Source organism: Apium graveolens, chromosome 6 (assembly GCF_009905375.1).
Source record: "Apium graveolens cultivar Ventura chromosome 6, ASM990537v1, whole genome shotgun sequence".
Lineage (NCBI taxonomy): Eukaryota > Viridiplantae > Streptophyta > Magnoliopsida > Apiales > Apiaceae > Apium > Apium graveolens.
Window position 1 is genome coordinate 238,248,333 of NC_133652.1, and position 16,945 is coordinate 238,265,277.

General features: G+C 36.8%; 1 protein-coding gene across 1 annotated transcript; it reads right to left on the reverse strand.

Annotated features, from left to right (window-relative positions):
- Positions 1-2,132: 2,132 nt before the first annotated feature.
- LOC141665802 (uncharacterized) lies at positions 2,133-15,853 on the reverse strand. The gene is made up of 2 exons (XM_074471785.1): positions 14,990-15,853; positions 2,133-2,468 (listed from the first exon to the last, which is right to left on the reverse strand). The coding sequence occupies exons 1-2, from the start codon at positions 15,851-15,853 to the stop codon at positions 2,133-2,135; spliced, it is 1,200 nt and encodes a 399-aa protein (XP_074327886.1).
- Positions 15,854-16,945: the final 1,092 nt, after the last annotated feature.

The window sequence follows — 16,945 nt, forward strand, 5'->3', positions numbered from 1 at the left end:
CCACTGTGAAAAATACTCCCACGCTTTTGCTACAATCTTCAGATCTTTCCATCGCCTATTACTCCAAACTAAGTCATTCCTCGCTCTCCATATTGACCAGCAAAGGGTAAGAATTTTCGCCATATTGTCTTTCGATTGACCTACCAACCTATCTTTCAACCATACTGAGAAATCAATGCACTCCTCCGTGTTGATATTCTGGTTATACAACTGCCAGACTCTCGATGCAAATCTACATCTAACTAGAGCGTGAGCTATTGATTCCTCACCTTCATTACAAATAGGGCATATGTTATCCACTAGAACACGCTTGGTCTTCAACTGGACTTTTGTCGGGAGACAATAGTTAATCGCTCTCCAGATTAAATTTAGTACCTTCGGAGGGGCTTTGATGTTCCACAGATTTTTCCAGAATTCAACGCTCTCTTTTCTCCCCCAATCTCCTTTTTGTTTCTGAAGCATTCTGTATGCACTTCGAACCGAAAATTGACCCGAATTTTCCAATCTCCAGCTTAGGATATCAACATTCAACCCTTGTTCCACCACTGTGTTAACAATGCATCGTTGATCCCTTTCTTCAAAAATGTCAGTAATGACTTCTAAATCCCAGTTAGTGGTGTTAGGTTGAAATAAGGAAATTACCTTCTGATTCACAATGGCTGGGGAATTAGTAGTAACAAACGGATTCTCCAAATCATTAAGCCAGGGTTGCTCGAGAATTTGGATATCCTTACCAGTACCAATCCTCCACACTGAGCCTGCAGAAATGACATTACGTGCCTCCATTATACTTCGCCAAATAAAACTAGGACTTCCTCCCATTATCGCTTGTAAGAAATCTGTGTTTGCATAGTATCTAGCCTTATAGATTCTGGCAACCAAGCTGTCAGGGTTGGTGATGAGACGCCAACATTGCTTGGCCAATATAGCTAGATTAAAATCACGAAAGCATTTAAAACCCAGTCCCCCTATATGCTTGTGACGACCCATCCTATCCCACGCCATCCAATGAATTTTTGAATTTGATTTTCTAGACGTGTTCCAGTAAAACTTTGTCATTTCTCTTTCGATTTCTCTGGTTACCTCTAAAGGGAGCAGAAACACATTCATAGCAAACGACAGTAATGTTTGAGCCACCATTTTGATTAGAATTTCCTTCGAGGGTTTAGACAGATTTTTCTCATTCCAGCTGTGTATACTAGCCTTCACCTTCTCCTTTAAATACCCAAACACCACAGACTTGTTTCTCCCCAAAACATTCGGTAAGCCCAAATACTTAGAGGTATCATCTGCTTCCTTTATTTGCAGGTCTTGACAGAGCAAAATTCTGTTGTAATCAATCACATTTGCACTAAAGAACATGGTTGATTTGTCTTTGTTCACTCGTTGCCCCGACGCCCTTTCGTAGCTTGCCAGCAACTCCATTACTTTGTTTGCATCCCCAGAATCTGCCTTGCAAAATAAGTAAATGTCGTCTGCAAAAAGCATATGGCTGATAGATGGACCTTTCCTGCAGATTTTAATACCATGCATCCAATTCCTAGCTTCATAATTCTTGATCATAGCAGTTAGACCCTCAGCACAAATAATAAAAAGATAGGGAGATAACGGATCTCCTTGTCTCAAGCCGCGACTAGGTCTTATAGGCCTTATGTCTCCCTTATCAAGCACAATGTTGTATTCAACTGAAGTGACACATTGCAGAATTAAATGAGTCCACCAACTGCTAAAGCCCATTCTGAGAAGCATTTCTTTCAAAAATTTCCACTCTATGCGATCATAAGCTTTAAACATATCAAGCTTGAGTGCCATGTAACCATCTTTACCAAAATTCTTCCTCTTTAAGTAATGCATGACTTCGAACGAGATCATAATATTGTCAGTAATTAGGCGACCTAGAAGAAAGGCATTTTGAGTGTCTGAAATGATTGCATCTAACACCTTCTTTAGCCTGTTTGCTATCACTTTCGTAATGATCTTCATGACTACATTACACAAAGCTGTCGGTCGTAACTCAGTCACTTTGCAAGGATTTTTCTTCTTAGGAATAAGAACAATATTTGTAGCATTAATATCCTCCATTAGTTCGCCTGTCAAGAAGAAATCTCGAACCATCTGGAAAACTTCCTTCCCTATATATTCCAGTTTTTTTGAAAAACGATCCAGTTCCTCCACCACCGCGAACCCCAGTTAGATTCAGGCATGCTACACTTTTTATTTTTAGTTATGCCATCAGGCCCCGGTGCTTTATCTGGATGCATACCAAAGACAGCCTCTTTAACCTCCTCTGCTTTCACTGTTTCCAAGAGAGTAAGATTTTGTTGTTCAGAAATCTGCTTCGAGATACAACTCAGAACTTCCTCTCCCTGGCTCTGTTTCTCTGTGTACAACTTCTGAAAATACTCCTTTATCATCTCTGGAAACCCGCTATTCCAGTCCACCCAGTTTCCTGTTTCATCTTTCAACCTCTGAATGCAATTGTTACATTTCCTTCTGCTGCAGGAAGCATGAAAAAATTTCGTGTTCTTTTCTCCCGCTTGAAGCCACAGTTGTTTTGAACGTTGCCTCCAGAATATTTCTTTTTGGTCCAAGATCAAGAATAGTTGCTTCCGTACCTCTTCATACTCAGTTGTAGAAAGAACATCTCTTTTGTTACGCAACACCCGCAATCTATTTTTACAGTCTTTAATACGTCTACTGAAACAGCCTGTAATCTCTTTTGTAATAACCCCAATTTTTGGGAAATTTTGAAACCCTTATGAATAGTGTTTTTGCTGAATGAGAAAACTTTTCATGCCACACTATGTAGGGGTTCTGATATGGATATTCTGAGATTTTATTAGTACTTTATATGGGATATAAGTGTATGTAAAGATCGTCAGAATCCAAATCCGAACACCTTGATTTTCCCGGAAATACACTAGATACGGAGAGAATTGAGTATAAGGTAACAGGATAAAAATGATTTAAATTAAAGGATTATAATAGAGGATCATAAAAAGGAATATAATGTATTGAGAAAGGTTAAGGGAACCTAAGTAATAAGATCCTGGGTATGATCCTTCAAACGATAAACGAGAACGAAAGTTAAGCGAACCGTATAACAGATCAGCGGTCATTAGGCAAACAATTAGGAAGTTAATCAAAGGGATTAGAGAGAGTGATGTCACCCAACCAATGAGAAGAGGACAAGGAGGGAAGGATGACATCACCACATGATATAGGCATGACATGGGAAGGAAGGAGGTGTGGTTGAATGAGAACCATACAAATTCAAGGGCAACAAGGTAATTGACTAAATCAAACACAAAACCACTCAACCAAGCCAAGCAAATCACTTTCATCAAAATCAAAAAAAAAAAGAAACCAAGGCATTGTTCTTCATGCTCTCGGCTTTTTACTATTGCAAATGGGCAAGAATTCAAAACTCAAGATCCAAGCCTCCTAAATTGGTAAGATAATTCCCTAATCATCTTTATGCTTAGTTAGGGCTATATCATGAGTTTAAGCCATTAATTCCTTCTCAATCTTCTTCATTTAATCAAAGAAGAAGACTATGAATAGTGTTTCAAGTTTTTAACTTGAAATTTTTCTTGATTTCCTTGAAGATCCAAGCATTCCTAAGACTTCTCAAAGCTTCTTAAGGCTTCCTAGCTCCTCCCACCACTTCAAGGAAGGTATATCATCTCCAAACCCTAGATTCCTATGTATTATAAGATGATTTTGATTAGTAAGGTGATATTGTAGCTTGATGTTTGTGATTTAGAGTTTGGGAGTGAAATGGTATTGAAATGGAATGGTAAATATTGTTGTTTTGATTAAAAGAACTTAAGTATGGTTAAAGTTAAGCTTAGGCATAAGTATGAATGTTAAAAATTGAATTGGTTGGGGTTGTTATGATGTGATAAGGATGGATGTTGGTTGTATGTTGGATTGAGGTTGAATTGGGTTGGTTTTGAATGGTTTAAAATTGGGAAATCGCGTAAACATAGCCGTCGTAACGTCCGATTTTCTTTAGACTGTTTTTGTGCATAACATTAGGACCCGAGAACCCCCTGCTAGATTATGACCATTTCCATGTCTAGATAGCTCATGTTACGAGCTTCATTTTGATATGTAGTTCGTTCGATTCTGATGCACGGTTTAGGAGAAACGACCGTTTCAAGTAACGGCGTTTCGCGAACGAAACTTTTCCCCTCGCCTTACTTTGAAACATAGGTTAAAGACCAAAAAGGACTAATTGAAGTATGAAACATTTATGGTAAGTGTGTTAGGCAGTTGGTAAGACACTCGCGAAGGAATCGCCTTAAAACTCGTAAAGGTTAAATTATTAAAAAATGGTGGAGCCGAGGGTACTCGAGTGACTTAAGAGAATCAGTAAGCACAAAACGAGCGTTAGAGTCTGAGTTGGTTAGAGTATAGATTTACAAGTGACTTTGGTTTAATTCCAACTTACTTGTTGTTTATAGGTTACCAGACTCGTCCCGAGCCTTTTTCACCCCAAGTTGCTCAGGCAAGTTTTCTACCCGTTATACTGTTGTTGTGATGTATATATGTATTTGCATTATCTTGCGATAGATGCATGTTGGTTAATTAGCAAATGTTGCAATATATTGAAGCATGCTGCTATGGTATATATATATGCATGCCTGTTTCGTATTCTTTCCATATATATCTGTTGATTCAGTTGATAATACCTATGCTAGAGGATAGCGGTAATTTGCATATACCCTTAGTATAGGGACCCAAAGGTGAAAACATTTTCTAAAACCGGGAGTCGAGGATCCCGAGTAGATTTTGTATATATGGATATAAATATATATATATATACTTATATATATATGGTCATAGTTTTCAAAACTATTAATCGAATAAGGTTTATTCGATAACTTTAACCTTGTTTTATTATTGAATATTATTTTGAATATTCATTCGAGGACTTATGACTCATTTTATTCTATTATCTGAATATTATTTGAATATTCATTCGAGGGCTTATGACTCTTTTATATTATTTATTGAATATTATTTGAATATTCATTCGAGGACTTATGACTCAGTTTATATTATTTAATGAATATTATTTGAATATTCATTTGAGGATCTATGACTTCGATTATTTGCTGAGATATATTCTTTATTTTATTAAAGAATAAGGTGTCAATAATCAAACTTATTTTCGATTATTCAAATAAAGATAGTACTTTCATATAAGTATATCTTTGGTTATTTAATACTCGTTTCAAGTATAAGTTTTAATACTTCTACTTCAATTATTTTTATAAAGATTATTCTTTATGGGAATATTATTTAAATAATAATATTCAGTCATTTTCTAAATATTCTGGGGACTGATTTACTTCATTAAATCAGCTTTACTCCAAACACTCTATAAAGTGTTTTCGAGTCTTCAAAATGATTTTTAAAAGTTAGAGCGGATCCCAAAACTCATTTTTATATTTAAGATCTTCCTTTTTAAGGGGATTTAAATACTCGCTCAAAACCTGAGGGATCCGGCTCTGTGGTGTATTTTATATTCGCAACACGGTTGCAGTTTTGGTAAATGAATTGATTACTTACCCAACGTTCGGGAAGTAAGTCCATCTATTGAGTCGGCATAAGCAACATGGGCTCAGTGGGCGTCCATGATAGTGTAAGTGGCTCAGTGGGAGTCCATCAAATGCATAAGTGGCTGAGTGGCAGTCCAGCATAAGGTCCTATTGAGACCAGGGTGATGACCAGTGGGGAACTCGTCCATCTACTAGTAGAAAAGGTTACTTATAGGTATCTTTGCCTGATCAGCAAGATATCTGGTTTATGCCAAATTCTTTTCCTTTCCAAATTTATTGGATATTGCAATTCTGTTCATACTTTACATGACAGAGGTTTTCAGGAAATGTATAAAGGAAGATGTATATATGGATATATATATATATATATATATATATATATATATATATCAGAACTTAATGAAGTATCTCGTAACTTCATTATTTATAATGATATTCAAAGATTGAATCTATTCAAATCTTGTCTTATAGTCTCATCTATGTGATGAACTTTTGAAACTAATTATAACTTGAACGGTGGTAGTTCAAGTAGTATTTGGGAATGATATAAGTGTAGTGAAGTATTTGGTAACTTCATCTTTTAAACTTATATCTAATTAATAATTGTCTTATGTATGACAAAGATTTTCAGAAAAACGTTGAGACAAGGTTAGATATATGAGATCACCTTGCAACGATATTTTTTATACAGTTATACACTGGGACTTTGTGTATATTATGCATGGAAGAGGACTTCCAATATTTTGAAAAGTATATATGTATATATATATATACACTGAATATTTTGCAACTTCATCGCATTAAGATATCAACTTGGTTCATTTCTTTTGACCAAGACTTTCATGAGTATTATGAGTAGGCTCATATATTATTAATCATTATACATATTATTTTGGTGGGCTTGCTGCTCACCCTTGCTTTCTTCTTTCATCACACAACATCAGATAGATAAGATGAACAGGACCAAGCTCCCAATTCGCAAGCGGATAGGAAATGTTCCGCAGCTTTCTGGAAGCGTTGAGGCCGCTGTAGCTGAGGTAGAAATTACCAATAGGCTAAGTTTTCAACTAATAATGTACCAGACTTATGTATCTTTATCAATTGTAATAATGGCAAAGAAATGTAAATCTATTCAGAAACCTTTTTAAGGTGTATTGACATATAATTGTGGAATAAAACGACTTGTGATTATTTTTTTGGATATTCATCTCTGAGACTATAACTTGTGCTGTGTGTGTTTATTGTGGGGTCACAGTACAGAGTAGTTGATTGTGTATTAAGATTGGGTGTTATTAAGGGAAATGGAACTCTTGACAACCCGGATCCCCGACCCCGGATTTGGGGGTGTTACAGAAGTGGTATCAGAGCTAAGCGTTATAAACCTCAGAGATGATGTGACGTTAAGATAATAAGTTCACAAAGATAATAAGAACTCTTGCCAAGTTCATAGTCGGGCTACCTAACGTAGTAATGACAGTTAAAACCCTTATGGGAACCCTTATAAATATCGTGATAGGAGCGTAGTTCGTTATCGTATATGGTAGCGGGACTCCGAACCCTGAGGTTGAGGAGCAACAGCGCGATGATGTTTTATTACTAATTGGAGATCAGATTGTGGATCCGATAGAGTGTCCTAATGCAGGACCGGATGATGTTGATATTGAGGATGTAGCGGTTGAGGATGTTGTCCTAGAAGGGATAGTTGTTGAGGAGGATCCCATGGAGGATCCTGACAAGATTGGATAAAGGACCACTGATGAATTGATGACCATGGTTAGGTCGACTACCAGAGGTAGGATTGGCCGGTCACTACCAGAGGTTCGTTCAAGTTTGTAAAGATAGTAGCCCCTTTAACGCGGCTTACTCATAAGACTGAGAAGTTCGAATGGACAGAGAAATGCGAGAACAGCTTTCAAGAACTGAAGCAGAGGTTGGTGATGGCCTCTATGCTGGCATTGCCGGATGGAAAAGGAGATTTTGTGAAGTGTAGTGATGCTTCGCACAAGGGCTTAGGGTGCGTGCTTATGCAGCACGGTAAGGTAATCACGTACATGTCAAGACAATTAAGGTAATATGAAATTCGATATCCCCGCCCATGAGCTTAGGCTCGTGGCAATAGTTTTACCCTAAAGATTGGAGGCACTACTTGTATGGAGAGAAGTGCGAGAATTACCTAAGCCATAAGTGCTCTAGTACATTTTCACGTAGAAAGAGCTCAACATATGCCAGAGGAGGCAGTTAGAGCTAATCAAGAATAATGATTGGGAGATTCTTTATCATTCGGGGAAAGCCAATGTGGTGGCTGATGCCCTTAGTAAAAAGGAGAGACTCAAGATGATAATGTCTTTGGGAGAGTTTATAAGAGATTTTGGAAATAGTAGTGAAGGTAACCGGAGCCGGTACCGAAAAGCTGTTTGAGATTGCAATAGAGACCGAATTATTGGAAAAGAGCATACGGTGCCAGAGAAAGGTGATGAATGAAGGCAGAGAGCCAACAAATAAATATGAGATTAATACCGAGAAAGATGATAAGGGAATAATGAGGTATTCCTATAGAATTTGGGTTCCGAAAGTTCAAGAGCGTAAGGATGAGAACTTAGATGAGAGCCATAGTTTGAGGAATAAGATTTAGAGCAAATCCTGAACGTGATAGTCAGGGAGGTCGCCATCAAGATAGAAGGAACCCATGACATAATGGAGTGGAAAATGAGGATTTTAAATTAAAAGATGACCCCAATTATGGGGAGTAGGATGAAACATTTCATACTAAGGAAACAGAAAGTCGAGTAAGGAAAGGAGACCCGAGAAGGTACTCCTATACGGAAATTCATGGACCTGTCTAGACAGAACTTAGACTATTATCCCCAACCACCACCTTGAGGAAACAATGCGGTAGGAAATTCTTTCATGACCTTTAAGTCACTAAGCTCTTAGAGTTCTAAGGAACAAGCTGACCCAGTCGAGGCAAGAGCCTGGCTAAAGGAAATATAGGAATCATTTGAGATTCTAAATGATTGACGAACCACAAAAGACTGTTTTTGTCACTTACCCTCCTAAGAGAGAGACCACCCGCTGGTGAAAGACCAAGAAAGGCACGGAGCCAGAGGTTAGAATAAACTGATTTAAGTTCAGTCAATTGTTTTCGGGAAAGTAATTCCCAAAGATAAGGAGATAGTGTAAAAGCTTTGGAGCTAGAACAAAAGTGGATGAGTATGATGAATTATGAATCTAAGTTGTAAAAGTTATCAAGATTCGTTCTGAGGACATGAATCCAGAATGACGGGATGTTTGGAATCAATACTTATGTTGTGTTAGTTCATGAAATAATGATAAGAGAAAGGAAAATAAAAAGAAACTGAAGTGGAAAGGAATATAAAGGCAATAGAGTTTGAGGTATGATAAGGGAGTTGGGTATGAGGAAACCCTAAAGACTCGTAGCAATAGACATAGAAAAGTATGTAATCCTCAGGATGAGGGTGATTCACCATGAGTTAAAATAGATGGTTGAAGGCATAAGAGATACATATATAATTATCCCCTGTAAGTTGGGAGAATTCAATGAAACCTTGAGATAATTCGAAGGGTAAATAATGAGACGCGGATAGACTAAGGAGACAAGGAAGTAAGAAATTAAGAAAATTGGATGAAGGAAGTGACCTTCAAGAATGGGAAGTGTAAGACCGGTGGCATGATACCCAGAAAGGGAGACGCCAGGTATGAAAGATATCCCAACATTGAGGTGACTGTTGAGATAAACAACAAAAGTACATAAGGAATTATTAAGAAGAAGTTCATGTTGAACATGACCAATATCTTCCAGAACATCCATGTTATCATTACTAAACCAGGAAAGAAAAGCGGATGACCATTGTTATCTTTTGGAGGCCATATGGATTGACCTCAATTTAAATAAGGATGCTATTATGAAGTTATGTATAGACTATCGAGGTGGGAATGATTGAATAAGACACCCTTATCAGGGATATATGACTTGATTTATCCATGGAAGAAGGCAGGTACCTTTTAAAGGTGGAATTAAGGATAGAACATCGGTAACTTAAAATGAATCCTCGGGGAATGCATAAAAGTTGGAATTTCACCCTTAATAGGGATAGTGTGAGTTTTGACAGTATGAATTGGAAATGATTAAGGTAATAACAACCTTTAAGAATCAGTGGAGAATTTTTTAGAAGTATATAGACAATGATTCTGGTATTAATAAATGGTATCTTGATATGCCCTGTATCTAGGGAATACAGGAGGAACGATTGAAGGATAACCTTAGAGGTTTTACAAGGAGAAAGGTAATATTCAAAATTCTCAAGAATAAAAATGTTGATAAAGAAAATATGACGTAATTATAATGTTGCCAAGTGGGGCACGTGTTAAACCACGAGAAAGTATGGATCGAACCAGTAATGGTCGAAATTGTTCAGGGCAATTAGGACTTAAGATAAAAGATGTTCTAAGTATGATTGAGAGTCAGGCTTGACAGTGATTAGCCTCTAAAGACTGAGGCAATAACTTATGGAAAAATGGTGATATTTTTTTTTATTTACTCATCAGATATTAAAGAAAAGCATTTTCACATAAGCTGTGATTGAAATAAGGTAGAAAATTTATTTGGAGGTGGTTAAAATGACATTGACTGTAAGGAAATTTTACTATCAGGAAAGGCCAAAGAGGTGGCCGACACTTTAAAGGTAAGTGGATAATTATAGGCGCGTGTGCCAAAAGAATACAGTGATGATGGTTAAAACTGTGAAGGTTGTATTATGGTTTGGAAGATTGACATTCCTTCTGATGACTGTGCAATACCCAACCGTAATAGTAGTTGGTAAAGGTATAATTCGTGTAATCGCCATGAACGGGCTATCTATCTTAGAAGGTCCTATCTTGAGATAAGCCAGGACCATGTTTCAAAAAGGACTAGAAGAACCTTTGAGTAAGTCTTCTATTTAAGGCATATGATTTAGAATGGTATTAACCTGCTATCGTTGCTTTGATTGAAACTCTTCTGCAATTTTATCTGCTTCATGTCATGTATGTATGTCAGGATCAGGAGTGTTCTTCACGAATCAGGAATGGTGATTATGTTACCTCCTTAGAATGATTTGATATGACATGTATGGACTCCGTATGGTTAGATATTAAGATTTTATGGAAAAGTGAATGATGACAGTAGGTCAGTGGTGGACCATAGTAAGGCAACAATGATTCTGCGAGTAGTGAGCTGATTACAACCATGAGAGTTGTATTGGAATGGGTGTTGAGATTGAGTACCACTAATCGGGTCATGGTAGTGTATAAGTTATCATTGATAGACTAATTAAGTAGAGTATCTACCTATTGTATATTTATTCTACTTATCAATAGAGAGTCGTATTACTATACGAGGAAGGTTGCAGTGCAAGCATAGAATTTTAGTAACGGTGATGTCTGGAATGAAAACTCAGATTCGATTTTCGATGTCGAGGGAGTTTCAAAGGAGATTGTGTATAAGCTCGAGGAAGAGCATGGGTCCATAGAATGATGGACGGAATAGCAAAAAATATTTAAGCATGCAAAATGCGATGCGATAATACTTGATGTTAATATAAATACATATGTTTTGTTATCCTATGACAAACCTCTATAGTTCAGAGGTAGGTTCCAAGCCAGATATTTTGTGGCAGTATATTTTTTTTTTCTTTTCATATATACAATTCTCTTCAATTCGTTCTTTTCTCTTCTTTTCATTTCATGTAAGCTGAGAAGAACAACCCTTTCAGAAGGGGAGGTATTGCCGAATGACTATCTATCTGTGTGATAGAAGCCTAGTAGGATACCATCTATTGTTTAATTGCTTGTCAAGTACTAAAGGCTGGCCACCTTCTGTACTAACTATGCGATATAACAAGTGTTCATGATCATAGTGATCTCTCAACAAATTCCTTTACTTCTATATGATTGATCAAACTTTGGGAAATAGAAACAGCTGAAAAAGGAGTAATAAAGTTGTGGTAGTATTCGGAATGGAAACACATTCGTGATACTAAGGTTGACGTGGTTATTAAAAGGTTATAGAACGCTAACGAGCAAAAGTATAACTAGTATAATATTAGGAACGGAAGGTAGTAGCAACTACGAACTGGAAAAGGATGGGTAGTGAGAAGCAAAAGGGTTGAGTTTTCTTACGACAATAGATCATTTGTCAGTATTGAGGTATCGCCTTATGAGATCCTTGAGGGAAGACAATGTCGATCTCCCTTATGTTAGGATGAAGTTGTAGAGCGCAAGATGCTCGGACCCGCAGTAGTCCAAAGGACCAGGGATATAATAGATCTAATCAGAGGACGACTGGTAGTAGCCAGGTAGGACATAAGAAGTATGTCGATTTGACACGAAAGGACAAAGAATAGGAAGGAGGTAACCTTGTATTGTTAAAAATATTCCCTTGAAAAGAATTAATGAGATTCGGAAAGAAAGGAAAGCTAAGTCCACCAATTGTTGGACCCTTGGATATATTAAGAAGTATTGGGAAGTTAGCATATGAGCTAGCCTTACCCCAGAACATGTAGCAAGTCATAACGTGTTTCACGTATCAATGTTAAGAAGGTGTAATTCGGATGCTAGACAAATAGGGGCATATGAGCGCATAGACATGCAACCAGACGTAACCTATATGGAGCAACCAGGAAGGGTATAGATTAAGAAGGAACGAGTGCTTAGGAGAAGGGTTATCAAACTAGTAAGAGTTTGATGGTAGAACCACAATGTGGGAAAATTGACTTGAGAGTTAGAAAGTGCAATACTAAGAAGGTATCCCTATTCATTTCTATCTGATTCCGGGACGGAATCCTTTAAGGAGGGGAGACTGTAATAACCCCAATTTTTGGGAAATTTTGAAACCCTTATGAATAGTGTTTTTGCTGAATGAGAAAACTTTTCATGCCACACTATGTAGGGGTTCTGATATGGATATTCTGAGATTTTATTAGTACTTTATATGGGATATAAGTGTATGTAAAGATTGTCAGAATCCAAATCTGAACACTTTGATTTTCCCGGAAATACACTAGATACGGAGAGAATTGAGTATAAGGTAACAGGATAAAAAGGATTTAAATTAATATCTGAGAATTGATTTTATTCTGAGACTGTAATGGTATATATATATGCATGCCTATTTCGTATTCTTTCCATATATATCTGTTGATTCAGTTGATAATACCTATGCTAGAGGATAGCGGTAATTTGCATATACCCTTAGTATAGGGACCCAAAGGTGAAAATATTTTCTAAAACCGGGAGTCGAGGATCCCGAGTAGATTTTGTATATATGGATATAAATATATATATATATATATACTTATATATATATGGTCATAGTTTTCAAAACTATTAATCGAATAAGGTTTATTCGATAACTTTAACCTTGTTTTATTATTGAATATTATTTTGAATATTCATTCGAGGACTTATGACTCATTTTATTCTATTATCTGAATATTATTTGAATATTCATTCGAGGGCTTATGACTCTTTTATATTATTTATTGAATATTATTTGAATATTCATTCGAGGGCTTATGACTCAGTTTATATTATTTAATGAATATTATTTGAATATTCATTTGAGGATCTATGACTCCGATTATTTGCTGAGATATATTCTTTATTTTATTAAAGAATAAGGTGTCAATAATCAAACTTATTTTCGATTATTCAAATAAAGATAGTACTTTCATATAAGTATATCTTTGGTTATTTAATACTCGTTTCAAGTATAAGTTTTAATACTTCTACTTCAATTATTTTTATAAAGATTATTCTTTATGGGAATATTATTTAAATAATAATATTCAGTCATTTTCTAAATATTCTGGGGACTGATTTACTTCATTAAATCAGCTTTACTCCAAACACTCTATAAAGTGTTTTCGAGTCTTCAAAATGATTTTTAAAAGTTAGAGCGGATCCCAAAACTCATTTTTATATTTAAGATCTTCCTTTTTAAGGGGATTTAAATACTCGCTCAAAACCTGAGGGATCCGGCTCTGTGGTGTATTTTATATTCGCAACACGGTTGCAGTTTTGGTAAATGAATTGATTACTTACCCAACGTTCGGGAAGTAAGTCCATCTATTGAGTCGGCATAAGCAACATGGGCTCAGTGGGCGTCCATGATAGTGTAAGTGGCTCAGTGGGAGTCCATCAAATGCATAAGTGGCTGAGTGGCAGTCCAGCATAAGGTCCTATTGAGACCAGGGTGATGACCAGTGGGGAACTCGTCCATCTACTAGTAGAAAAGGTTACTTATAGGTATCTTTGCCTGATCAGCAAGATATCTGGTTTATGCCAAATTCTTTTCCTTTCCAAATTTATTGGATATTGCAATTCTGTTCATACTTTACATGACAGAGGTTTTCAGGAAATGTATAAAGGAAGATGTATATGTGGATATATATATATATATCAGAACTTAATGAAGTATCTCGTAACTTCATTATTTATAATGATATTCAAAGATTGAATCTATTCAAATCTTGTCTTGTAGTCTCATCTATGTGATGAACTTTTGAAACTAATTATAACTTGAACGGTGGTAGTTCAAGTAGTATTTGGGAATGATATAAGTGTAGTGAAGTATTTGGTAACTTCATCTTTTAAACTTATATCTAATTAATAATTGTCTTATGTATGACAAAGATTTTCAGAAAAATATTGAGACAAGGTTAGATATATGAGATCACCTTGCAACGATATTTTTTATACAGTTATACACTGGGACTTTGTGTATATTATGCATGGAAGAAGACTTCCAATATTTTGAAAAGTATATATGTATATATATATATACACTGAATATTTTACGACTTCATCGCATTAAGATATCAACTTGGTTCATTTCTTTTGACCAAGACTTTCATGAGTATTATGAGTAGGCTCATATATTGTTAATCATTATACATATTATTTTGGTGGGCTTGCTGCTCACCCTTGCTTTCTTCTTTCATCACACAACATCAGATAGATAAGATGAACAGGACCAAACTCCCAATTCGCAAGCGGATAGGAAACGTTCCGCAGCTTTCTGAAAGCGTTGAGGCCGATGTAGCTGAGGTAGAAATTACCAATAGGCTAAGTTTTCAACTAATAATGTACCAGACTTATGTATCTTTATCAATTGTAATAATGGCAAAGAAATGTAAATCTATTCAGAAACCTTTTTAAGGTGTATTGACATATAATTGTGGAATAAAACGACTTGTGATTATTTTTTTGGATATTCATCTCTGAGACTATAACTTGTGGTGTGTGTGTTTATTGTGGGGTCACAGTACAGAGTAGTTGATTGTGTATTAAGATTGGGTGTTATTAAAGGAAATGGAACTCGTGACAACCCGGATCCCCGACCCCGAATTTGGGGGTGTTACATCTTTCCCCCAGATGTCTAAACTATTAGCACAACTTTTCAGTTTCTGAATCACACTACCATTATCCTCCTCCTCCCAACAACTTTTGACTATCTGAAAGCACGCAGGCTCCGTTAACCAAGCATTTTCAAACCTAAAATGTCTTTTCCTGTTACCTCTGTTCATCGAATCTGGAACCAATAGTAACGGACTGTGATCAGATGGAGAACCCTCTAAATTGTACACTTTAGCTGTGTGAAACCTTTCCAACCAATCATTATTAGCCAATACTCTGTCCAGTCTAACTTCAGTCCAATGATCAGTATTTCTCCCTTTTTCCCAAGTAAATTGGTGACCTATTATATCAAGATCCTGAAGGTTTGCATCGTGGAGACAAGAATTAAAACCATCAATCAGAAACTCTGGATAAGGTGGTCCACCCTTTTTGTCCTTCTGTGAGGTAACATTGTTGAAGTCTCCCACTAAACACCACGGGAGATTTGCGTCACGAGAAAGATTTCTTAACAGATCCCACGTCTTGTGTCTGTTAGCTCTCCCTGGTTCACCGTAAATTCCTGTTAGCCTCCAATCCTTATTATCAGTCGTTCTTATCAATACGTCAATGTGGAAACGAGAACAACTTCTAAGGACTACACTATCCGTATTTTTCCAGAACAATGCAATGCCACCACTCCTTCCTTGAGGCTCGACAGCCATAAAGCCCTCAAAACCCAGACTACTACTTAACTCCTCCATCTTTGAGTAGCTACTAATCGTCTCACTAAGAAACACAAACACCGGCTTTTCAGAACGGGTAACATCTTTAAGGAACTGAATTTTCCGAGGGGCACCCAATCCCTGGCAGTTCCAAGCTAATGCATTCATGATGAATGGCGGGCCTGCAACGCAGCACCCGCCAAGAAATCATTTTTTGATTCTACTATCTGCATCTCCTGTGTCTCCATATTCGTGTCTAGCCCATTAACTTGTCCTTTATTTTGGCCCATATTTCTATCTTGATCCAGTCCATCTTCCTTAGTGCGCGCTCTTTTCTGTTTCGAAATTATAACCCCCGTATCAAGATCCTTATCCTGCTCATTATTTTGATACTTCAATTCTAATCCCTTAACTAACGCACCCTTCTCTGTCAAATCATAAGCAGATAAGTCATTCTGTTGCGATCCCCTTAATTCACGGGAAGTAGTTAATGACTTTCCAAACTTTCCTTTCCCCGCCTTTGAACCTTCTGCAACATCCTCCTTTTCTGGAATCAGCATCTCACCTTCTGCACCACGAAGCCATTGATTGTTTTTGACTATGGAGTATTTCTGTGTAGGTGCCCTTAGTGAACTGTCATACTTATGAACTTCCTATTGCCCTGGGTTATCAAACAATACCTCGCAGAATTTCTCCGAATGCCCAATGATGCCACAGAAAAAGCAGAAAGATGGAAGCCTTTCATATTTAAACTTTATCCAAAACCACTCCCCTCCGCTTTTCTTAATTCGCATCTGACTTCTAAGAGGCCGACGAGCATCTACTGCAACTTTAATCCTTAGGTAGTTTCTCCCCAAGCCTTGGAAGTTTTTAGGATCTGATGCCATGAACTTACCAACATAATTCCCTATGGACTGCAAAATAAATTCAGAATTAAATCCAATGGGTAGGTCATATACCTGAATCCACATGTAGAGCTCCGAAAGCTTCAAACTGGCCAATTGGTCCTCTGCTTCTAATCTTTTAACAAGTAAAACTTGTTGATTGAATGTCCACGGCCCATCATCCAACACCCTTTGAATGTCTCGTTCATGAAAGAACTTGAACAAGAACACATTCAGAATGCTTGTATTCTCCATGAACACTCCTTTGACTGGTCTCCATATGGAAGACAGCGTATCTTGCATTGCAACAAAATTTACTTTTCTATTAGTGAGGAAACTTCCCACCAAAAAATAAGAATAATCTTTTTTTGGACTA

Excerpts from the sequence above, each read along its gene's own strand:
- LOC141665802 (XM_074471785.1), bottom strand. The coding sequence starts at position 15,853 with ATGAATGCATTAGCTTGGAACTGCCAGGGATTGGGTGCCCCTCGGAAA. Across the intron at positions 2,469-14,989 it reads TAGACATCTGGGGGAAAGAT|AGGTTGAAAGATGAAACAGG; the intron begins GTAACACCCCCA and ends AATTGCATTCAG.